The sequence below is a fragment of the Liolophura sinensis genome, chromosome 6, assembly GCF_032854445.1.
Source record: "Liolophura sinensis isolate JHLJ2023 chromosome 6, CUHK_Ljap_v2, whole genome shotgun sequence".
In the NCBI taxonomy this organism is placed as follows: domain Eukaryota; kingdom Metazoa; phylum Mollusca; class Polyplacophora; order Chitonida; family Chitonidae; genus Liolophura; species Liolophura sinensis.
This window is the reverse complement of record NC_088300.1, coordinates 5,646,511-5,673,220: the sequence shown is the minus strand read 5'-3', so window position 1 is coordinate 5,673,220 and position 26,710 is coordinate 5,646,511. Positions and strand designations below refer to the sequence as shown.

Here is a 26,710-nt window from a genome sequence, read left to right as displayed (position 1 = left end):
AGTGACTATTTAACATGTGAATTTCTGAGTAAAACGGGAACATGCATACATATACTTCGTTGTTGTGCTTTATCTGGAGACTGGGTTTGTGGCTGGCAAGGTGCAGTCGTTTCCTTACAAAGTCCTGCCGGTTTCCTACGAACCCAAAGCTGGCTGCCACCTCGAAGCTGAAGTATTCTCAGGTAATGTATATTACACCAATCAAATGATGTAATATGAAAACAGATGTTATATACATACAAAAGGGAATTCGCCCAACTCAACCCGTAAATTATTTATTTCTTCTGTAAGCAATATAACTCGACAACCTTTTTTTCTGACATTTTCATCATGGAACAATGTTTATTTAGCCCCACTGTAATACACTAGACTCACTGTACCACATTACCAATGCAACATCTCAACATGACACCAAGTTAATTATTAGTGTTTCCATCCATGAATCTGTTCTACATTTTGACAACTAGTATATACCATTGTGTGAGCTGATAGGTTTTACACCCTACAACCAGTCTGCAGTGGTGGCCAATAACTAGTCCATGCAATATAGATTTGTACAACAAAACAGGACATAGCTCTTAATAACTTTCTTAATAAAGGATTCTAGGAAAACAAATAAACGTTAGCATTTGGCTAGTACAACAAGTTGCAAAATATATATCTGAATAACTCTGATGCAACAAAGAGTTGGAAAGTCACTCTTTTGATTATATATTAATACTATAGATACAAGAGTGAGTGAGTGCTTGGGGTTTAACGTCGTTCTCAACAATTTTTCAGTCATATGACGACGACTATAGATACAAGAGAACAAGAATATATTCTTACCTGTATGATTGGATAGGTTAAGAAATTTATAAAACACAGAATTCTTCACATCAGGTTCAAATAGTGATGATCTTAAAAGTAACATAATAAACTGTAAAATAAAAGGAATATCAATGTAAGATTTTGTTCATGAGAGTGGAATTCTTCAGAAGTATATATTAGGGAAAAAGTTCTCACTCCTTCATGTGTTATAATCTCATAACATGTCAAACAGGTAGTCACATGCCCCTAACCCTAAGATGTACAAAGCGTGCCCTGTGAAATATTGTAATATTTTAATTGTGTACTGGTAATTTTGAATATCTTGCAGTCAACCGACTTCTAACAATATGCTCTCTAGCCTCCACAAGCACCTAAAATATGTGAACAGATTAAAACATTTGAATAATACTGGCATACAGCCACACAGATTAAAATCTCGGCTAAATGAATTTTAGAAAAGCTTTCTAAACAAAAATTCAACACAGCATTGTTAGAAAACTCACCAACTCTGTTGGCCATAAAAGAATATTCCCCTAAACCAGCTGGCCATTCAGCCATTGTTTAGGAAATGCATACCATCCCATATAATATTATATCACAATGAATAACTGCATTCCCCACAGTAGGGCTGTATGTTTCTAATGCCCAATTCTCTGGAGTCTTTGGTACTGGACTGACAGACTTAAGAGACGACATCGAGGGTCAGTCTGCGAGGTCTGTACTCCTGTTTCAGCAGATATTCCAGAGTGTCTTCATCGCCTTCATCCTCTGGATCAATCTCACCCTCAAACATGTGCTGTAGTAAAACCTCAACCTTCTTGCGACCTGAGACATAAATAAAACAAATGGTGTTGTAAATATATTTCATACCATTCTTCAAACTATTTCACTTAAATGACAAAGGTTCGAATGAGTTCGAAGAAACCATGACACCAGTCCTGACGAAATTCCCAAGCCAGCATGTCAATAATTAAACATGTTCCCTTACTGTTGAGGAATCCAAGTGGTCTGCCTGCACCATGGATGCTGTCCCTAATAAACAGTTATAAAGAGGGTGTAAATATTGACTCATCAATTCATGTCATATGACAGCAATCAATAAACATACCCATTACAGTCACATACATGTAGATCAATTAAAGGCTATAATGATATCAAACTTTCGCAGTTAAAAATGTTTTTTGGACATTCTCTTGTGTAACAGATTTTTCCTCCTACAGATCTAACAAAAAGTGTGTGTGACACGCACAATTTCATCATATTTAACAGCTTGTATGTGTGAAACTTTAACTTGCCCTTTTCAGTTGGTTGGTTTAGCCACCAGAAATCTGATCTACTCAGCACAAGTTTAAAGTGGAAGTAGATTATCACCACATGAACCTGCATCCCAGTGAAATCTCAGTGATTTATGATTTACAGTGTAGTTCACATTGTTAAAACAGCTGATTTTCAATGTGCTGCCATTGAAGCCAGAAACTGACCAAAGCAGTTACAAAGTAACAGTTACAGAAATCCTTGCATGACATCAGACTCGTTACGACATCATTACTGATGAAAAAGACATCTTGACATACAATTCCTACAGTATAATATGTCAATGTGATAAAAATGTTTAAGTATTGTAACCTGCAGACAAGAAAATACAAAATTGTATACATCTTTTTCAATTTGTTTGCCTAGAGAGCATAAAAAGTCTGAAAAGAAAAAGAAAATAATTTTTGCTTGGTGGACAAATTAAGAAGTTTCAGATCTTTTCTTACATGAGAAAAGTTAAGACGTGCAATTTTACACAATACACAATATTACCCTGATTTATGATGGCAGGTTTCAAACAGAGCTAACCACAAACTTCTGCCTTTTTAATCTAACACTTCTTCACCATAATTTCTCTTTCTTTACTCCACAGAGGATAAAATGTGTCTTTATCAATTAATGGCATTTTAAGAGAAAATGTCCATGAAAGCAGTTTAAACTGCAAAGATACTGCAATAATGCATGTTATTCATGACATACAGGCCTTTCTTTCTTAACACTTACTTTTCTTTTTCAAATGGAAGCGGAATCCTTTTTCCTTGGAGATATCAGGCAGACTGTCATTGTCTGAGTCTTCTGCGTGATCAGCGTGGTCAGTTTGGTCAGTGTTTTCTTCATTATCTACTAAATCCATCCTATCAGGCTTCGGAGCAAACGGACCTTTTGGTTTACTGTGAAAGCAAAGCCAATAATGACTTTTTCATGAGTTATAGGTCATCATTATCTGGTCCATTGGCATCAAATGCTGACCAGCTCAATATTATGTTGGCAAAAAAAGGCCTTTATCATGAATCCTAAATGAGTTTAAATTTAGCCTCTATTTGTGACTAACTCACACTCGGATAAGCCTTTGCATATTCGAATGGACATCTTCTGCATGTCTGGATGAGTCCTCAAGGTCTGTATCAACATCCACAGATCTGACAAGGCTTCAACAGGCTTGGATGAGACTTCAACAGGCCTGGATGTGACTTCAACAGGCCTGGTTGAGACTTCAAAGATCCACACCAGAACAGCCACAAATCTGGATGGCCTTCTAAAGACCTTGGTAAGCCTATATCCTGGATAAAGCTGTACAGAGCCAAATGAACTTACAGACGGATCACCATGGAAGATTTTCTAAAGGCATAGATAATCCCTTTTAGGTCCATGTTACCCTCTAGTTGATCAGCCTTTACATATCTAAATGAACACAGATATGGGTGATCTCCTACAAGTCTGGGTGAACCTTTTCAGATCTGCATAAACATCTCCAGATCTGGGTGACCTTTACACATTAACAGATCTGGGTTATCTACAGACCTGGATGACACTTCACATTTATATAAACAACCACAGATCTGGGTGATCTTCTACAGGCCTGGATGACACTTCACATTTATATAAACAACCACAGATCTGGGTGATCTTCTACAGATCTGGATGACACTTTACATTCATATGAACATTAACAGATCTGGGTGATCTTCTACAGACCTGGATGACACTTCACATTTATATAAACAACCACAGATCTGGGTGATCTTCTACAGATCTGGATGACACTTTACATTCATATGAACATTAACAGATCTGGGTGATCTTCTACAGGCCTGGATGACACTTTACATCCATATGAACATTAACAGATCTGGGTGATATTCCACAGACCTGGATGACACTTTACATCCATATGAACATTAACAGATCTGGGTGATATTCCACAGACCTGGATGACACTTTACATCCATATGAACATTAACAGATCTGGGTGATCTTCTACAGGCCTGGATGACACTTCACGTCCATATGAACATTAACACATCTGGGTGATATTCTACTGATATTATCATCCATATGAACAATCACAGATCTGGGTGATATTCTACTGATATTCACATCCATATGAACATTAACAGATCTGGGTGATCTTCTACAGACCTGGATGACACTTCACGTCTATATGAACATTAACAGATCCGGGTGATCTTCTACAGGCCTGGATGACACTTTACATCCATATGAACATTAACAGATCTGGGTGATCTTCTACAGACCTGGATGACACTTCACGTCTATATGAACATTAACAGATCCGGGTGATCTTCTACAGGCCTGGATGACACTTTACATCCATATGAACATTAACAGATCTGGGTGATATTCTACTGATATTATCATCCATATGAACAATCACAGATCTGGGTGATCTTCTACAGATCTGGATGACACTTTACATCCATATGAACATTAACAGATCTGGGTGATATTCCACAGACCTGGATGACACTTTACATCCATATGAGCATTAACAGATCCGGGTGATATTCCACAGACCTGGATGACACTTTACATCCAAATCAACATTAACAGATCTGGGCGATCCTCTTTGGCCTTGAAATCTTTCAAATGTCTTAACAAGCCCATAAAGATTTCTACTGACATCAACTGACCTTGGTGGTCATCTGCAGGTCAAGGAGCCATAACAGATCCACATGATCAGGCTAGGGTACATTCTACAAGCTGAGTGACCAGTTTCAGATACATGAGCCTCCAGATATGGAAAACCTTCTAAAGGGATGGGTGAGTACTGATAGTTCCACACAAAGATCAACAGATCCTTAGGCTTAAATGACATCCTTTACATCAAGGTTAGGTCTGTACAACCTCCCACTCTTCATGAGACTAGGTGGACCCTTTCTGACATGGATGAATACTTTTGTATACAAATGTGTGCAGCAGAAGGCACAAAGCATCCCAAGCTATGTAAGGTCACACATTATTAAATGATATTAGTCAGTAGCCACCTCCTCCTGCCATTACATAACACTTGGTGAACAGTACAAAAACATATAAAGATGAATCCTTAATACAACAGGATACGAGTACCTTATACTTCCACTGAAGTGCTGAACCTTCCTAATACAGACATACCGTAACAAAGTCTAACAATATCTTTAGCCACTGTACATCTGCATTCTATAATCAATGAACAGGGGCTACTACATCAATACATACGCTCCAATTCCAAGTCCCATTTCCTTAATCTTGGATTCCACAACTGACTCCAGATGCCCGGCTCTTGACAAAGAGTACTCCAAGATGAACGCCTCCAGAATAAAGGCCACAAATATACTGAAAGAGAAAATAGGCATTGGAGGACCTTCTTAATACTTTGGTGTATATTATGCCTTTTGGTCAATTAATATTAAGATTTGCATTTAAAGATAGGAGATATTAGTGGAACATGTGTACATTACTGTGGCAGTCATTTACATATGCACTGTGTTCATGCAAATTTTGCCTTGTCTGTGTATAAGAAATAAGAAAAATCATGTATGCAAAGGTACAATGTGTGATGGTAAGGTCATCAAAATCCAGAGAAACAACTCCACATAAGAGAATATAATTGAGTTAAAACATTTGTTGTTCACTTACTTGAGAACAATGACAACAGTGCACAAATGGAAGAGGAAGAAGTAGAGCCTGGCAGCTTTATGAGTCAGTTATAAAGAGGGTGTAAATATTGACTCATCAATTCATGTCATATGACAGCAATCAATAAACATACCCATTACAGTCACATACATGTAGATCAATTAAAGGCTATAATGATATCAAACTTTCGAAAATCCAGAGAAACAACTCCACATAAGAGAATATAATTGAGTTAAAACATTTGTTGTTCACTTACTTGAGAACAATGACAACAGTGCACAAATGGAAGAGGAAGAAGTAGAGCCTGGCAGCTTTATGAGTCACTATCACAAACCCCGAAGATAACACTGGATCAGGATAAGGAAAAGTAGCCCATGATTATATGCTGAGTACAGGAATGTGTATTGAGCACATGATTACATGGTGAGCACATGATTGCACAGGGACCACATGATTACATAGTGAGCACATGATTACATGGTGAGCACATGATTGCATAATGAGCACATGATTACATAGTGAACACATAATTACACAGTGAGCACACGATTACATGATTGCATAATGAGCACATGATTACATAGTGAGCACATGATTACACAGTGAGCACATGACTGCATAATGAGCACACAATTACACAGTAAGCACATGATTATATGGTGAGCACATGATTATATGGTGAGCATACATCACTACATGGTAAGCACAAAGGATGTCATTTTTGTTCATCTGAGTTTGCAGTTATGGTGTTAGTTGAAAATTAACAGCAATGAAGGTAACAGTATATGCCAGTTAACAATAAAAGGATACCATGCCACTGGTTGACTACTGTCAGCTCAAAGAGGACCACAAACGCCTTCAGAATGTTATTGAAGTTGTTACTACAGTAGCGGAATCTGAAGAAATCACTGTCCTTAAGAGATTCTGCTCCACAAAATTTCTTGGAATCGGGTAGATAAGACGTATTGTAACTGTTTTCAAAATACTCAATCTTCCCTTGGTAAATCTCCATGCCAACAACTGCAAACATGTAGTAGATGATCTGTCCAAGAGAAAGACATGTGCAGGTGAAAAACATTCACCATATTTATTTATAATGTGGTTTACACTGACTACTGAAATAGTCTTTTAATATTTTGAATTTCATTGGAAGTTTATGCTGTATTCAAAAATATTTTACTTATGAGACGCCAGCCAGCATTATGATGGGAGGAAACTGGGAGAAACCTCACCAAGAGCCTGATTCAGTTTCCTACACCCAGTTATTAGGATGAAGCTAATCAAAGCTTAGAGGAAACCTCACGAAGAGCCTGTTTCAATTTCCTGTTCCCAGTTATCAGGAGGAAGCTGATCAAAGTTTGGAGGAAACCTAACCAAGCACCTGTTTCAGTTCCCTACACCCAGTTATCAGGAGGAAGCTGATCAAAGCTTAGAGGAAACCTCATCAAGAGCCTGTTTCAGTTCCCTACACCCAGTTTTCAGAAGGAAGCTGATCAAACCTTAAAGGAAACCTCATCAAGAGCCTGTTTCAGTTCCCTGCACTCAGTTATCAGAAGGAAGCTGATCAAAGCTTGAAGGAAACCTAACCAAGCACATGAATCAGTTCCCTACACACAGTTATCATGAGGAAGCTGATCAAAGCTTGAAGGAAACCTAACCAAGCACCTGTTTTAGTTCCCTACACCCAGTTACCAGGAGGAAGCTTATCAAAGCTTGGAGGAAACCTAACCAAGTACCTGTTTTAGTTCTCTACACCCAGTTATCAGGAGAAAGCCGATCAAAGATTGGGAGGAAACCTCACCAAGCACCTTATTCAATTCAATGAACCTTGTAGGAATTTAGCCAGCAGGAACACTTACAACCTGGTTTAAAGATTCCCACAGCCCATATGGGAACTGATGTGTTCTTAATATTGGTCATTTACAGTATAATGGCTGACACAAATATGAAACTGACTTTACGTCGAATTTGGTAACACACTTCAACACTTACAACAACATTTGCTACTTTACAAATCAATCAACCTGTGTAAGACCTATAAAGTATAATGAGTTAGCCCCACTGCACATGCAACATACCAAGCAGAGGAAATAAGTCAGCATTAAACATGCTGTCAGTATCAGTCATAAAGGTACTAGTATGATACTGGAGGTTAAGAACACCATATCCTCCTTCAACCACACCAATAGCTATCATTTATCAAAGTTATCTCCTCTTAGTCACCAAAACTTATTATTCCCAGCCAGATGTCAACTGGCCTGCATAAATATAACATTTTAAGTCAGTGCATTCTTTGAACGAAATAAAGGATCTGTAGGTGTATAGTTTATAGATTAGCAGGTGGGAAATTAGGGATCAAACATTGTATAAGTGTGCATGGAAAAATGAAGTAAATGTATGTAATGTATGTATGTAAAAGTAAACATTCGAAAGAAAAAAAATAATTAGTAATTTTAAGAAATGCTCAGGAAACTATAGTTGATGGAGCTGAAGAAGTACATTATCAAGTTTGGCATAATAAAATCATTTAACTGTGAGCTCCCACTGTTGACCCCCATACCACAACATTCCTAAACAATCAGTGTATGCTGTGACACCTGTTGAAGGGAAGGGGGAGGGAGGGTGTAGGAGGGGGCAAATAGACTTCAGATGTAAGAGGTCAAACTTACACTTAAAGAGGTCACAGTAAGAAGCTACACTCTAATTTTAATCTTGACACACTTGACTTTTCTTTTTCTTTTGCACCGTCTCAGTCAGATCTCCCAATTTCCCCAGAGTACAAAAATATTTACAAATATTTGCACTTTTATGTAAATGGCAAGCAATGTCACAAATTACAGGTAGTGCCGATTTAGATTTATTTACGCATTTGTTTGATTGGTGTTTTTCGTCATACTCAAGAATATTTCACTTATACTAAGGTGGCCAGCATTATGGTGGTAGAAAACTGGGCAGAGCCCAGGGAAAAGCCACAACCATCTGTTGGTTGCCGGCAGACCTTCCCAGGATTAGAATAATCCAACTCAATTAGAAACTTCCTCTCAACTTCTGAAAACTGCTAGAGAGACTCTCTTATAATTCCATAATCAACTGTAAAATGCATCATGCATAAATAATGTCCTAGTTATGTAATGGAATCAAACTAAATTTTGATAAAAAATGTTAACAGCCAATCAAAAGGAAAAATAAGCAAACAGCTTTCCATGCACACCAAGCATACTGTCAAAATAGGAGTAAAAAACTAGTTTGTCGAGCATGCAATTTGTCTGCCGAAATATACTGCATTCAACATGCAAGTTGGATACAAAGCGGTGTTTCTGGGGCAAGAGGAAATGCTAGAAGGTTGGATTTAGAGAGGATAAACTGTATTTGAAGTCTTACAAAAATTACACCTCCAAAGGAGAGAATTGATGGTCCAATGTTGACAATTGTCAAAATAATCACTTTAAATCTGAAGCAAAGAAATAAAGACAGGAGCAAATAAAGAAATGGCAGCAACACTAGTAGCTTACAGTAAAAGCCTGCAAAGGAGAAACAGAAAAATGACAGTGCAATACCTGTATAGATTTGTAAACTTAGGGAAGCCTGAGAATTGTTGAACAGGCATATCTACCCATGTCCCACTGTGGATGGGAGGAAAAATTGCAGCAAGGGATTGTTGTATAGTAGCAACATTGCGGTGTTCTAATGATATCTGGGTCCCACAAAATTGATGATGACATTGTTTGTCCAACAGTGGAGACATTAGTGCAGAAACTCTTTCTTATCCTTTCTGAGAGTCCCTTTTACAATCCACACTATTAAAATGAACCTATTTGGCATTTCAGAGTCTTAATGGCAAATTAGTGCAGGTCTGGACAAGACAAGGTGAAGTCTCTCCCAAACTAGCCTGGCTACAAGGTTTGATTTTACGCTAGTTGACAGACTGAATATACTGTACATCTTGCATGCATAGGCAAGACTGTTGGCTCAACAATGTAGCTAGTTGACAACTACTGTAATATCATGTCTTTTCATCATGTTAGTTTACAAGAGTCCCCAAGCACAAGTTGCCTAAACTTGCATGAACTCGAGAATCATCAAATGCTGATTAGGTTTTTGATATACAGAAAAACAAATAGTTCAAAAGATTGCAGAAATACAATGTAAAATACAGTGTTATACAGTAGCAATACAAAAAGCTCAAGTGAAAATAAATATGCATGCACAGATACAGAAAAGTAAGTGCAAAAGTTCAAACAGAATGGTAAACAGAAACGATACAATCAAACAATCCTGTTCTTAAACACAGCTTGTCTGAATTTCTGAACTCAAACTTCAAGTTTTTATACATATAGATCAAGTTCTATAGCCACACAGAACTACTTAATTTGACATTTTCCAAGTGTTATTCCAGTGCAGCTTCAAAATGGTAAGAGGGGGCCACAGATATCCGAAGTTCATGTCGTTACAGAGTTTTTCAGCAAAAACAGATTTTTCCAACCATATATGAAAGTAGATACTTTGTCTTTCAACCTCACACGTATTTTCAAAATAAGTATTCACAGAAAGACCATTAAACCATATCCAACAACCATATGCGTAGAGCTTACTGATTAATACTGAAAGATTTCACCTTACTACATGTGTATACAATTGAATGCTGGGATTCTAAGGCAGGCTTCAAGAGCCAAATGTGTTAACTCGACGTTTTCATTACATCATGATAGTGTTTCATGGTAAACTGTGTATAAGATAATGTGTATGGTACCTCTGAATACTCCCAAATATCTTGGTAAAGTGTGTATAAGATAATGTGTATGGTACTTCTGAATGCTCCCAAATATCTTGGTAAAGTGTGTATAAGATAATGTGTATGGTACTTCTGAATGATCCCAATTATCTTGATAAAGTGTGTATAAGATAATGTGTATGGTACCTCTGAATGCTCTCAAATATCTTGGTAAAGTGTGTATAAGATAATGTGTATGGTACCTCTGAATGCTCCCAAATATCTTGGTAAAGTGTGTATGAGATAATGTGTATGGTACTTCTGAATGCTCCCAAATATCTTGGTAAAGTGTGTATAAGATAATGTGTATGGTACCTCTGAATGATCCCAATTATCTTGATAAAGTGTGTATAAGATAATGTGTATGGTACCTCTGAATGCTCTCAAATATCCTGATAAAGTGTGTATAAGATAATGTGTACGGTACCTCTGAATGCTCCCAAATATCATGGTAAAGTGTGTATAAGATAATGTGTATGGTACCTCTAACTGCTCCCAAATATCTTGATAAACTGTGTATAAGATAATGTGTATGGTACCTCTAAATGCTCCCAAATATCTTGGTAAACTGTGTATAAGATAATGTGTACGGTACCTCTGAATGCTCCCAAATATCTTGGTAAACTGTGTGTTAGATAATGTGTACGGTACCTCTGAATGCTCCCAAATATCTTGGTGAGTGAGTGAGTCACTGCTGGGTGTTTAATGTCCTACTTAATAATTTTTCAGTCATACAATGACAATCAAATATCTTGATAAACTGTGAGTAAGATAATGTGTACAGTACTTCTGAATGCTCCCAAATATCTTGGTAAACTGTGTGTAAGATAATGTGTACGGTACCTCTGAATACTCCCAAATATCTTGGTAAAGTGTGTATAAGATAATGTGTATGGTACCTCTGAATGCTCCCAAATATCTTGATAAACTGTGTAAGATAATGTGTACGGTACCTTGAAATGCTCCCAAATATCTTGGTAAACTGTGTGTAAGATAATGTGTATGGTACCTCTGAATGCTCCCAAATATCTTGATAAACTGTGTGTAAGATAATGTGTACAGTACCTTGAAATGCTCCCAAATATTTTGATAAACTGTGTGTACGATAATGTGTACGGTACCTTGAAATGCTCCCAAATATCTTGGTAAACTGTGTGTAAGATAATGTGTATGGTACCTCTGAATGCTCCCAAATATCTTGATGAACTGTGTGTTAGATAATGTGTACGGTACCTCTGAATACTCCCAAATATCTTGGTAAACTGTGTGTATAAGATAATGTGTACAGTACCTCTGAATACTCCCAAATATCTTGATAAACTGTGTGTAAAATAATGTGTACAGTACCTCTGAATACTCCCAAATATCTTGATAAACTGTGTGTTAGATAATGTGTACGGTACCTTGAAATGCTCCCAAATATCTTGGTAAACTGTTTGTAAGATAATGTGTACAGTACCTCTGAATGCTCCAAATATCTTGATAAACTGTGTGTAAGATAATGTGTACAGTACCTCTGAATACTCCCAAATATCTTGATAAACTGTGTGTAAGATAATGTGTACGGTACCTCTGAATGCTCCAAATATCTTGGTAAACTGTGTGTAAGATAATGTGTACAGTACCTCTGAATACTCCCAAATATCTTGATAAACTGTGTGTAAGATAATGTGTACGGTACCTTGAAATGCTCCCAAATATCTTGGTAAACTGTGTGTAAGATAATGTGTTCAGTACCTCTAAATGCTCCCAAATATCTTGGTAAATTGTGTATAAGATACTGTGTACGGTACTTCTGAATGCTCCCAAATATCTTAATAAACTGTGTGTAAGACAATGTGTAGGGTACTTCTGAATACTCCCAAATATCTGGGTAAACTGTTTGTATAAGATACTGTGTATGGTACCTCTGAATACTCCCAAATATCTTGATAAACTGTGTATAAGATACTGTGTATGGTACCTCTGAATGCTCCCAAATATCTTGGTAAACTGTGTGTATAAGATAATGTGTACAGTACCTCTGAATACTCCCAAATATCTTGGTAAACTGTGTATAAGATAATGTGTATGGTACCTCTAAATGCTCCCAAATATCTTGGTAAACTGTGTATTAGAAAATGTGTACAGTACCTCTGAATGCTCCCAAATATCTTGGTAAACTAAGTATAACAAAATGTGTACAGTACCTCTGAATGCTCTCAAATATCTTGATAAAGTGTGTATAAGATAATGTGTGCGGTACCTCTGAATACTCCTAAATATCTTGGTAAACTGTGTATAAGATACTGTGTATGGTACCTCTGAATGCTCCCAAATATCTTGGTATAGTGTGTATAAGATAATGTGTATGGTACCTCTGAATGCTCCCAAATATCTTGGTAAATTGTGTATAAGATAATGTGTACAGTATCTCTGAATGCTCTTAAATATCTTGGTAAACTGTGTATAAGATACTGTGTATGGTACCTCTGAATGCTCCCAAATATCTTGGTAAACTGTGTATAAGATAATGTGTACGGTACCTCTGAATGCTCCCAAATATCTTGGTAAATGCTATAAGATAATGTGTACAGTACCTCTTAATGCTCCCAAATATCTTGGTAAATTGTGTATAAGATAATGTGTACAGTACCTCTGAATGCTCCCAAATATCTTGATCAGTCTCATTACTCTCAGCACCAACAGTGGATCAAGGGTACTGAATTCTTCATTGTCTGAAAAAAAATTGTGAATAAAAATTTTGACAAATTTTACCACCAGATATGAATCTGTATCGGATAACATTTAATGTACAGTTTTAAACTAAGTGATTTCATGCCATTTCAGACAATAAAATGTAGATCTCACGGATATGCAGGAAGCTTCTATAACAGTACATATTTCTTTCACACATTCATTTTGCAGAATTTTGAAGACAATATTATGCTGAAAGTTATAAGGGCCTCAGATACAGTTTAGTGTTAGCATAAACCAGGAATATTAGAAGTAAAAAGAGGCTGTTTGGAGTTTTACCAATGTAGGCCAGTAGCTTATATACATGTCTAGAGAAATTCCAATGGTAACCAAAAGTGTTCTACATGCACACGGATTAACCAGAGTAAAGTAGTCTGCATATTTAATAACATAAATAATAAGTGAAGATCAGCACATACCATTACCAATTATGGCCTCTACAATGGAGGCAATCAATGCAGTACCAATCACAAAAAAATCAAATCTGCAAATAAAACACAAGACAATCGCCATATTAAAATAAAATAAAATATTTTTTTATTCACCCAACTACTATTTTATAGCATAATGAAGAATATTTTACAGGTGTATCAGTGAAATTCAGCAGTTAAGTAATGGTAAAACAAGTCTGATTAAGAAGTTGTGTATAACAGCCATGGTAAAAGAAAGTTTATGTGTGATGGAAACAGAGCATACTTTGCCACCTGCTTCTGAGTAGTACTCACATATTCCAGAACCTGGAGAAAAACTCCTTCGCTCCAAATGTATAGAGTTTTAGTATAATCTCAGTGGTAAATATGATCAGAAAAAACCAATCCGCTTCATCCAGGCTGAATCCAATGCAAAAAGCGTTCACGAAAATCATGAAATCAAAGAAGTAGCGAAAGCATCTGTATGGGAAGAGAAGAAAAGACGAAAGCCTATGTACATGTATGATGAGGAGTTTAGAATAAATCTACAAGCACTTAAGTCCTGCATTTCCCTTATAACTATGTTACTCATTTTGTCAAATTCTGGGAGTGTTCTCGGAGTGTTCTGAGGTTTGTTCTGGGAGAGTTTTTTTTGGAAGCTGGGTGATATCCCACTGGAAATACGTAAGTTTCATTGTCAGTAATTTAAACTGAACAAAAATATAAATGTAACACCCAATATTTTGATAAAATTAACTCTGTTATCACATTCCTTTCACTACCGCCTTTCAGGGGGGCATAAAATGGACTCTTAGCAATACATTTCCATCACTAATGGAAACGGACAACCTATAGTAATGCTGAGGGAAGTTAGGAGACAGGGGAGGGGTCAGTTTGGGAAATTCCACACTTCAATACCCAGTATGTCTGCCATTGGCCTGCTGCACTGCTACAAATCATTGACGCATAGGGCTGATGAGATGGTCACTTGTGACTTGCAGAATGTTTTCCCACTCCTGTGTGTGGGCCAAACACAACTCCGTGATGTTACCTGAAACTGGATATCGTCGACAAACACACTGGTCGAGGATTGGGGACAAATCAGGTGAATATGCTGGCCAGTCTAGCACTTCAATCCTTTCGGCCTGTAGAAATGCTCTGCATTTGAGGACAGGCATTGTCATGGTGAAATGTTACCCCATGACCCCGGGCAAATGGGACGACTATTGGGTGCCGGATTGAGTATGATACCCATGACTTATCACCGCCCACACAAATACCTCACCACCACTATATTTCACCCCACGCACGAGAACGGCGTCGAATTAGGTCTCATAGGGCTTTTAGCGCGGCCAAACATGCTGCCTCCTGTGGGATCTGAGTAGCTGAAAACGGCATTCATCCTAAAACACATTGTCCACTAATATGAATGTTAACCCAGTTGCGCCGACTTTGGTGTTGTTCATACGTAAGGGTAATACCTTGGAGTGGTCCACGGGCTCGCAAATTCGCTTCTCTGAGGCGATTCCAAAATGTCTGAGCAGATAAAAACTATGTTGACAAAAATCACAACATTATCTTGTGAAAATTGCAAAAACAAAAGTGTTGCGTTTATATTTTTGTTCAGTATATTATGACATCTATTTCCCTAAAAAATGCACTTTTTGTGTTGAATTTTAGCGCAAATACGGTCCTCCAACTTTAACGGTTGTACCAGTCTTGATGGTCCATGTAAGTCTATTTTTACACCTGTAGCTATCTTCATAAACTATACTCTGAAATATGCCACAGTTAGCTTTTCAATTATACTTGGTGCAGCTTAATTATAATGCAGTTCAGTTCTTATTTCCACATTATACAGCTGGATTATACCACAGATCTTTTCCTTCTCCAAATATGCAGCAGAAATCCATGTAATGACATCACACTGACCTTGTATTGTGTCTCTAGACAAATAACCTATGTCCATACACATACATTTCATGTGAGCTGTTATTCATTGGCATACGAGTAATCCCTACATGTAATTCCCACAAAAACTCCCCAAAGTCAAAATGTTATTGGGTGAGTCAAATATCAACATAGTTCATGTCAAAATAAACTTGAGTACCAAGTTTGGAATCCTTGTATGAATTGGTGTAACATATAAAGTGAACATCATCAGAAAGGCCACTGTGAATTGTCAATATATTGTCATTATTTTTTCTTAGGTTTAGGGTTTGTTGTTTTTTCACTGAATTAAATACTCTCAAATGTTTGAACTATAAGATGGTTATTATGGACCATACTGGACAAGGCAAGGTACTAAGGATGCCCTTGTCACTTCATTTTTATATGACCTTTCAGGATAATTTGTTTCTATCATTATTTACGTCATACCCTAATCGTGAATAATGAATCGTGAGTAAGTTCAACATTAACCCATAAGTTCCCAGTCCGAAAAAGACCTTGTGATGTACCCAGCTACATGGGTCATAATGGTCCACCATAGCATTCAAACACTTGAATGCATTCAACTATCTTAAAGTCAAAAAAATAATTAAAAGAATAAAGTTCTCATCCTTACTTTAGCTTTCTTTCACTTTAAAAAAAGAGGTCATGACTGATTTTATCTGCTTAAGATGATAAGAAGACAACTTTCTGCACATCAGACCTGTGTCTCACAATCATGTGCAGAATTTGACTGGCTCGATGGTTAAAAACCCCTGGGAAGTGCTTCTCAATGATTGTCATCCTGTCCTTCACCTCTGTCACGGGCAGCTGCAGGAGGTCAGCCAAGGTCAGAAACTCGTTCTTTTCTGCAAGGAGAAGTACTATCATACCAGATCATGATTATAACTTTGATAAATTCTTTGTTCCCCCAGTGGATCATATCACAACACATGGGGTTCAGCATTTCCTGAGGTTGCACACTGTGATGTCATTAAAGAAACAAATGCACTGTAGCACGCTGACCATACTAAGTCACATTTATTTTTGGGCATGCCTTAGGTAGTCTCCCTTTGTGCTGTATTATGTTACAGCTGCTGTCTGCTTTGACAGTCGCTGTTTTGGTAGTCATTGCTTTTGACAAGTCACAGAGAATGTGTTAACATGACAGACCAACCTTGGTTCAAGGTGTAGAGCGCTGATGATTTGTACATGTATAGAATGCAAATGACAGCAACCCATTCACGTAAAAACGTAAATAATGTCCTGATGGATGGGTTATCCGGTATAATACTAGTAACACAATTATTATATGTTTCAATACTTCCCTACTCTAACCCATTTATGTATGAAAAAGTAAATAAAGTCTTGAGTGATGGGTTGAAAAAGTAAATAAAGTCTTGAGTGATCGGGTTGTCAGGTATAATTAAACAATTATTGTATGTTTCAGAGTGGAACATCATGATATTTCAGCTATCGTCAGCTGATGTACAACTCATGCTGCCCTCTCATTGTACATTACCTATCTTGAGCTGACAAATAACAATGTTCGACTCTGAAACATGCAAAAATTGTATATTATTACACATTTGCTCATGTAAAAGAACACTTTTTAAATTCAAAATAAACTCATTATCCTGACATTAGGCACGTCATATCCTTGCTTTCATCACCCAAGGTGTGTACAATACATCAACAAAGTAATATGCATGGACTCCATCACTTCAATATTCAGAAAATTTGTTGCCAACAGTCTTCTTCGGTTATTGTAAAAGATTTTCTTTGAGAAAATGACTCATTATTATTTTTTAACACAAATGTCATGTTAGCTATGGTCAAATCACTATATCTAGTTTAGCATTGGAAAGAGTACGTAATGTTACCTCTGGTGAAATCTCCACAGGTGATTTATCACTAACAATAATGGGTAATGTTAACTATGGTCAAATCTCCACAGGTGATTTAGCACTGATGATAATGGGTAATGTTAACTATGGTCAAATATCCATATGTAATTTAGCACTGATGATAATGGGTAATGTTAACTATGGTCAAATCTCCATATGTGATTTAGCACTGATGATAATGGGTAATGTTAGATATGGTCAAATCTCCATAGGTGATTTAGCACTGATGATAATGGGTAATGTTAACTATGGTCAAATCTCCATGTGTAATTCAGCACTGATGATAATGGGTAATGTCAGCTATGGTCAAATCACCATTTCTAGTTTAGTATTCGCAACAGTATGTAATGTTACCTCTGGTGAAATCTCCATATGTGATTTATCACTAATAATAATGGGTAATGCTAACTATGGTCAAATCTCCATAGGTGATTTAGCACTAATAATAATGGGTAATGTTACCTATGATCAAATCTCCATGTGTAATTCAGCACTAATAATAATAGGTAATGTTAGCTATGGTCAAATCACCATTTCTAGTTTAGCATTCGCAATAGTATGTAATGTTACCTCTGGTGAAATCTCCATATATGATTTATCACTAATAATAATGGGCAATGTTAACTATGGTCAAATCTCCATAGGTGATTTAGCACTGATGATAATGGGTAATGTTAGCTATGGTCAAACCTCCATATGTGATTTATCACTGATGATAATGGGTAATGTTAACTATGGTCAAATCTCCATATATAATTTAGCACTGATGATAATGGGTAATGTTAGCTATGGTCAAACCTCCATATGTGATTTATCACTGATGATAATGGGTAATGTTAACTATGGTCAAATCTCCATACATAATTTAGCACTGATGATAATGGGTAATGTTAGCTATGCTCAAGCCTCCATATGTGATTTATCATTGATGATAATGGGTAATGTTAACTATGGTCAAATCTCCATACATAATTTAGCACTGATGATAATGGGTAATGTTAGCTATGGTCAAATCTCCATATGTGATTTATCACTAATAATAATGTGTAATGTTAACTATGGTCAAATCTCCATAGGTGATTTAGCACTGATGATAATGGGTAATGTTAACTATGGTCAAATCTCCATATGTAATTTAGCACTGATGACAATCTTAGCTATGGTCAAATTTCCATATGTGATTTAGCACTGATGATAATGGGTAATCTTAGCTATGGTGAAATCTCCATATGTGATTTATCACTAATAATAATGTGTAATGTTACCTGTACCTATGATCAAAGTTGCATATGTAATTTAGCATTGAAAATATCAGGTAACATTATCTATGATGAAATCTCCATATGTAATTTAGCACCTATGATAATGGGTAATATTACCTATGGTCAAATCTCCATTGGTGTCCAAAACCTTGAGTAACAGGTCGATACAGGTATCGCTCTTCCCAGGGACAACCAGCTTCATCAACTCTAACCACCTGTCCTGTGGCACAACATAACGGCCATTCTGCCAAATCTTCAGGATGTGGAATGCCTGAGCCAATTTACGACGCTTGTTGTACACAGAAATCTTCACTTCGTTCTGAGACATAAACACGATAAAAATTAAGTGCACATGTAGTACTTATCTGTCTTTATGTACATTGTGTGTAGCAATTACATATTTTCAGGTGAAGGGTTCTATAATGACACTGAAAGCTCTGGTAATTTTCAAACTTATGTGTTTTGCAAAAAAGAAAATAAACAGCACAGACTAGATGCTGATCAAAATTATTTGTATCTATACACAGATTTGTGCACCTTGTATGTCTTAATGATAGAAAGGCAAGTCCTCCTGACCACATCACTTGAAACAGCCATGCTATATGTGAAAGGTTTTCAATGGTAAATTTAAGCCAAGTGAAAATAAATTTGCAACTACATGCAAACAAAAGCTTCTGAGTGAGTACAACATTCAGAATTTTAAAGTTTTCTTTGACAATATATACAGACACTTGTTACAAGATCTTGGTCAGAATTTTGAGGAATACATTAGCAAACACTGAATTGCAGGTTTTAAATAGGAAAGGTGAACACATTAAGATGGAGAGGTGTACATGTAAAAATGGAGAAGTTTATAGGTAAAGAGGGAGAGGTGTATATGTAAAAATGGAGAAGTTTATAGGTAAAGAGGGAGAGGTGTATATGTAAAAATGGAGAGGTTTATAGGTAAAGAGGGAGAGGTGTACATGTAAAAATGGAGAGGTTTATAGGTAAAGAGGGAGAGGTGTATATGTAAAAATAGAGAGGTGTATATGTAAAGATGGAAAGGAGTACATATGAAGATGGAGAGGTGTATAGGTAAAGAGGGAGAGGTGTATATGTAAAAATAGAGAGGTATACATGGAAAGATGGAAAGGCGTAAATATGAAGATGGAGAGGTGTATAGGTAAAGAGGGAGAGGTGCATATGTAAAAATAGAGAGGTGTACATGTAAGGATGGAAAGGAGTACATATGAAGATGGAGAGGTGTATAGTTAAAGAGGGCGAGGTGCACATGTAAAGATGCAGAGGTGTATACATGTAGGTAAAGATGGCGAGGTGTACATGTAAAGATGAAGAGGTGTGCATGTAAAGAGGGAGGGGTGTGCATGTAAAGAGTGAGAGCTGTACATGTAAAGATGGAGAGGTGCACATGTAAAGAGGGAGAGGTGTATAGGTAAATATTGAGAGGTGTACATGTAAAGATGGAGAGGTGTACATGTAAAGAGGGAGAGGTGTACATGTAAAAATGGAGAGGTGTATGGGTAAAGATGGAGAGGTGTGCATGTAACGAGGAAGAGCTGCACATGTAAAGATGAAGAGGTGTGCATGTAAAGAGATGAGGTATAAATGTAAAGAGAGAGAAGAATAAATGAACTCGAAGAAGGAGAGTTGTACATGTAAGGATTGAGAGGTGTACATGTATAGAGGGTCAGGTGTACATGTAAAGATGAAGAGGTTACAATAATGTATAGAGGGTGAGGTGCATATGTAAAGATGGAAAGGTGTACATGTAAACAGCATGATGTGTGCATGTAAAGAGATGAGGTATAAATGTAAAGAGAGAGAAGTGTACATGAACTTGAAGAGGGAGAGGTGTACATGTAAAAAGGGAGAGCTATACATATAAAAAGGGAGAGGTGAACATGTAAAGAGGGAGAGGTGTACATGTAAAAAGGGAGAGCTATACATATAAAAAGGGAGAGGTGAACATGTAAAGAGGGAGAGGTATACATGTAAAAAGGGAGAGGTGTACATGTAAAGAAGGTGAGGTGTACAAAAATGTAAAGAGGGATAGGTATTCATGTAAAAAGTGTATGTGTTGGCATAAACGGAAAAGGCAGAGGTGAGCATGTAAAAAGGGTAACGTGTACATGTAAAGATGGAATAGTGTATATGTAAAGTAGGCGAGGTATACTTGTAAAGATGGAGAGGGGAACATAAATAAAAACAGGGTGAGATGTACATGCCAGTAAACGAGGTGAGGTGTACATAAATGTAAAGGGGTGAGGTGTACATAAATGTAAAGAGGGTGAAGTGTATTTGTAAAGCGAGAGAGGGCTTAGGTAACCATGTGCACCAAAATTTGACTGCTTCTTACATACCTTCAAGTTTTTCTTGTAGTTATTGTAAATGACAGCCAGGACAATACTCATGAATATGTACAAACATATAATCACGTAGACAATGAAGAAGATGGCATACCAGTTGTTCAAGTCATAGGCTGGCATCCTGTCCAAAACATCGATGAGGCATAATAGTCACTCATTAACATCATTTTCTGCATACAAAAATCACCAGACAAATAAGGATAGTAGATTATGACATCAATCGCAATTGTTTAGGTCTATTTCATATTAAAAGATACAGTCGTATCTGTATAGTTATTTTTTAAATTAACCTAGAACCACGTCATGATAATTCTGATCAGCAGATGTGTTCTGAAGAGGCAGCCTTGATGCACACATATTACTTGTCCGTATACTGGAATACCCTAAATCCTCTGCAAAGTTGACCATAATCATACACTACATGTATGCTGTTAATGTTTTGCTAGTCAAGGAGTGTTATCTGATCTGATTTTTCTGATTTTTAGGAAGTCCTTCAGCTCCCATTTGATTCATTTTACTCTATAAAATCTTGCTTGCTTTACTGGTTAAATTAGCTGAGAATTTAAGGTATACCCACGATATATTGCAAGCGAATTGAAAAAACAAAACAAAACTAAAGACTTACATCACATCTGGGTTATTGGCTGTCGTGACCAGAATGTACATATCCCACATACTGTCAAGGTAATTCTTGAAGTAAGGCCTCCCATTAGGATACTGAAGATTGGTCCTTTGGGGTGGAAAAAATAACAGTGTACCCTAATTCCTCAACCTTTTCACATATCAAAAAGCAACTTTCACAGAAAGTCCAATAATATCAAGCAGCACAGAAAAATTCCTTCAGAATAAGCTTACATAAACACTTTGCAAACATGGGAAAAGGTTGAACAGCTACAGTAATACAAGTAACTGTTCACTGATAACTTCATACAAGACAAGGAATTTTTGCAGAAGTACAGAATCTGTTATATTTAAGGCCCAGTGTCAATAAGTTTTTACATATGTTTGTATATTTACATACATTTTGTCTATTTGAGTGATGATTTATGCTTTGCCAAAGAATATTACACTATAATGGTAAAGATCATCAGCGTCTGCTTCAGGAGCAGAAGATCCAGGGTCAATCTTAGGTCGGGTCACACAGAAGACCTTAACAGAGAAAGTTGTAACTTCCTCGCTTGGCGTTCAGCATTAAGGGGATAGTGCAATGACTGGTTGACACGTATCAGTATAATGGTTCGGGCGAGGCGGCTTACTTGCCCGCGGTAAGTCGTCTCAGTGAAGCAGCACTAGAAAAAGAGCGGTGGAAATCCATCCTGCAACAAGGAGGCACATTACACACACTCCAATGACTCCTTCGTCATCATATGAATGAAAAATTGTTAAGTACAACGTTAAACCCCAAGCACTCAGTCACTCACTAAAGATCATCTGTCAAGTTTATTTAAGTGACCTGAGGTGAATGCTGTACCTCTCTAAAGTACCTGACACACATTTGGATGGTTAGTTGTTTGTCAGACTGCTTAATAAAATAAGGAAGAATATAAATTCACTCACTTTTCAACGAAAAGCTTAAGAGCTAATAAAGAGAAGAGAAGCAGACTTAGGAAAAACAAAAGAAGCACATTGGCAATTTCTGGTATGGTTCGCCGGATGTTTCGAAATGCTCTCCTTATCTAAAATGAAAAAAAGAAAATCATGAGAAAGCATTTCTAATATTTTCTTCTCAGATCAAAAGGAACAAATCAATGTTAGGGGCCCTCACTGCCACACTGAAGATTAAATCACATAATGGTCATTTTTTATCTGATAATGCTAAAGGAATAACCAAGTTACAGTGGGGAAGAGAAATATGCATGTACAATACTACCATGAGATGTGCACCAAGAAGTAATTAATATTTATACCCATTCATTGAGTGTACATAAGCTTAATAAAGTAAGAAATGAAAACTATTCTGTAATATGCCTATAACTTCAAAATATCATATCAACCCTGTAGGCAGAGTTGCATAAAAATTATACGAGGTCTATTGAAATGGTACTATGAAAAATCTATTGATTTCTTCAAAAGGAAATCAACCAAATGGAATGCCAGGTATCTATAATTAAATATACATCTGAAAAACCTTAAACCTTACCTGACGACCATCTGGAAAGTTAATGATGAATAGAGGACGTATTGGTCTGGAAAAACGAACAGCTGTATCTGCCGGTCCCACATTAAACCAGGCAATGTAACATATTATGTCAATCAAGGTCAGCTGTAAAAAAAGGTTATACACAATAAGGGCATGACCATACAAATACAGCTCATCCCTATCCCCAAAACACTTCCTGTTCAAGCATTCAAACATTTACAAAGACTGGATGATAGTATGAAACATTACGGATTTCTACATATATACACACCCATGAATGCAATATCACTTAATTGTTCTGCCAGTTAGCATTTGTTTGTGACCATTCACTGCACATACTGTGGTGAAATATGTTACATGAAATTAACATCCTCCTCTGTATCTGCTCAGGATTATAAATATTTTCATAGAGCTATAATACTTGAAATCGCTATAGCTTTATGTAAATGGTATGGTAATTCACTGGTACAGTGTATGTTTCAAAGCAACATTCATGTGCAAGAAGAGGACTAGCTGTCTTCAAAATCTTCACACTTTTGACTAAAGAGTCTTTGAGTTTTAATACAGCTCATACTAGTTCAGCTTCAGTTTGACTTTGAGCTGGTCCCCATAAGATAATGACTGCCCTGTCATTTGAGAGTTTGGTGATTTCCTGCAGGTTTTGTCCTGTGTTCTCCAACATTACACCTATACACTTTCATGTAAGTGAAAACTTTTCTGGAATACATCATTACACACCACTGAAATAAATAAATGAATCAAACATACCATGTGCACAAATATTAAAGTGATAGATACAAGGAAGTACAGTCCACTATGTGCTGCTAAATGCAGAAAAAAAAACAAAGAAAGAGCAACAAGATACATAGATTTTAAAATTATGATTGCTTTGTACTTACCACTATGCCACCAATAACCATGAGGTTCTTGGCATCTCTCCAAAATTTACTTTTTGAATCAAAGTAAAATGCATGTGCTGTTCGGAATATGAAGAATCCAAGGCATGCTACTTCAATGATCATGGTAGCCTATGAAAACACCACAAGATCACTCCATAAATAATAATAATGACACATATCACTTGATTCTAATCGATTCATCCACCATATGGTGCTGTTTTTTTAAAGTTTTTTTGTGAAGTTTGATTTATTTCTTAAGCTATCAGATAAACTTCAGTGTTAGCATCAAAAGTATCATTTCAAGATCTTTATGTGCTTTTGAAAGTGTATTTTTACATACCAAACTTCAGGTGAAATAAAGTGATTTATATATAAAAATTAATTTCTCAATTTTAATAGATAACATAGCTTATATATTCCAGGGTCAAATTATGTTTGCTTTAAAGCATCCCAGGAATTGATATGAAATTATGTTTTGTTTTCTTATTTAATTTATTGCTTTAAAACTTAGTCAGCCAAAATTAAAACTCATGAGCTGGAGTTTGCATCTGATAAATGTGCTATCAACCTGACAACAAAATGAAACTCACTGAGTACTCTGACTATTGACTACATGGACCAAACCTTCATCTATACATGGTATTTACTTTCAAGTGAATGATAAATGTTCTGAATTTGCAAATGAAAATGAAAACATACACATTTGTTTCTCACTCAACTTGCAGGTAACTCACCCAATATGGAGCTTCCCAACCAGGTAATGCTGGTTTCTCAAATAAGGCCAAGCACAGATTCACAGCAATTACAAAGTAAAGTGCATAGACCAGATACCACTTCTGGTACAATAAGTATGCTCTACAAAGACAGAATGCATATTTTATTGATCTGACTTCAGACATACATCAATTTAATTATGCTTTTATTTAATCACAGAAACACAAGACTGTAGGATAATCATAAAGTATATATTTACAAGGAAAGCCAAATAAAACTTCCTCTACACACACACATTGACATATATATATATACACATACATATAAATTACAGCAATCTTCTTCATAAAAAAACCCTTGACACAGACATTATTTAGTTTGGAAAATGTTTTAAGAGAACATTGTTCATAAGTAAAAGCATTAAACACATGAAAGTTTACACAGCTGTATCAGTGTATAATGTCAAATCTTCAAAACTGAAGTCATACCTAACATATTTCCCTTCAGGTTTGAAATACATGTTTCTTCCTTTCTTTGCATCGAGCACAACAGTGGCAGCAATCAGCAACTCCTGTAAAATTAAGACTGCAATGTGAACCTATTAGTCTGATCCTTGGATGAGGATATTTTTGGAAACCGAGTAGCCCAAAATATATCTTCAAGTTCAGCTAAGGTTGCCTAAGGCAACACAGTTTAAATCTGACAAAAAAAAAAAAACAAAACAAAAAAACACACACACACACACACAAAACCCTTGCATAATCATCAGGCATAAAAAATAAGGACATAACTTCTACATCACTTCTTGTGGATGTCAAGAGAAAGGAAAAGATCAGAAAGATCAGGAACTGTTTCCAAACTAAGGTGTACGTACCTCCTTTGACAATGGTGTCACCGGCACACGGTCATTGCCAGGTTCTGAACGAACTGAAACATTTGGCCTATTTTTATTTCCACTGTGAGCATCTTCAGCTTCTGCAGCCTGTTCACTTGGTACTCTCTTGTATCCATGGCTGTCATTTGACTGAGCTTGCACTGGGTCTTTCGAATCAACATTTGTATCTTCAGATTTCGCATAAGGGCCTTCACGCTCGTTAATTTCTACTATACTTGCTGAATTTAGAGGTTTGTTGTCGAAACGGGAAGCGAAGTCTGTTTCTTTGGAGTTCATCGTGGGTTCGATCACAGACATATCAATGTTACAAGAAAAGTCACAAACTGAGCCAAACTAAACACTGCGCCGTTACGGCGTTAGAGTTTCCTTGGAGAAACGGAGTTACTTAACCTGTGCATTAAAGATGGCAAACCATTCGCTTCAACGTGAGAGCATCCCTTTCTACCCCTTCAAAAACAGCAAATTTCAATGTCAAATCATCGTTTTTTCTTTCGTACATGGTCTAACCGCACATCGCCACATGAATATGTGGTCTGCTAGCCCCCAGGCTACGCCCACAGTTTATGGCGATTTAAAACATGCTGCTAACATAACTGTGCTATTTACAAAAAGGAAACAACAAATAAGGTCTATGCGTGATCCTTCTGTGACCGATAAAGAGAAAGCTTTCGATTCTCTAAACAGCAATGTACACTGCAAGGAATGAAGGCACGTCAGTGGGAGTTTCCCTTGACAATCTTTGCCGCCCCTTCCACCATTTTGAACAGTCACATGACAATCGCCAAGGGGTTATTCACATTACAAAAATAAAACTTTACCGAAGGTAGTTGATACCAGTGTTATCCTCAAGTCAGGCAAATTATTATTTATGTCTTGAGTGATCTTTTAATATTGACAGGATAAAACAAGAGAGGATAG

The 26,710-nt window shown here is 36.7% G+C and overlaps 1 protein-coding gene across 1 annotated transcript; it reads right to left on the bottom strand.

Annotated features, from left to right (window-relative positions):
• Nucleotides 1–269: 269 nt before the first annotated feature.
• LOC135466750 (uncharacterized) lies at nt 270–26,541 on the bottom strand. The gene is made up of 19 exons (XM_064744412.1): nt 25,772–26,541; nt 25,386–25,468; nt 24,918–25,038; nt 24,184–24,312; nt 23,285–23,407; nt 22,702–22,820; nt 21,770–21,874; nt 21,139–21,265; nt 18,893–19,094; nt 16,331–16,475; nt 13,993–14,157; nt 13,687–13,751; nt 13,167–13,248; nt 9,142–9,211; nt 6,571–6,802; nt 6,017–6,107; nt 5,341–5,457; nt 2,848–3,014; nt 270–1,635 (listed from the first exon to the last, which is right to left on the bottom strand). Exons 1-19 carry the CDS (start codon nt 26,087–26,089, stop codon nt 1,493–1,495), a joined length of 2,604 nt encoding a protein of 867 aa, XP_064600482.1. The 5' UTR covers nt 26,090–26,541; the 3' UTR covers nt 270–1,492.
• Between the last annotated feature and the right edge of the window lie 169 nt (nt 26,542–26,710).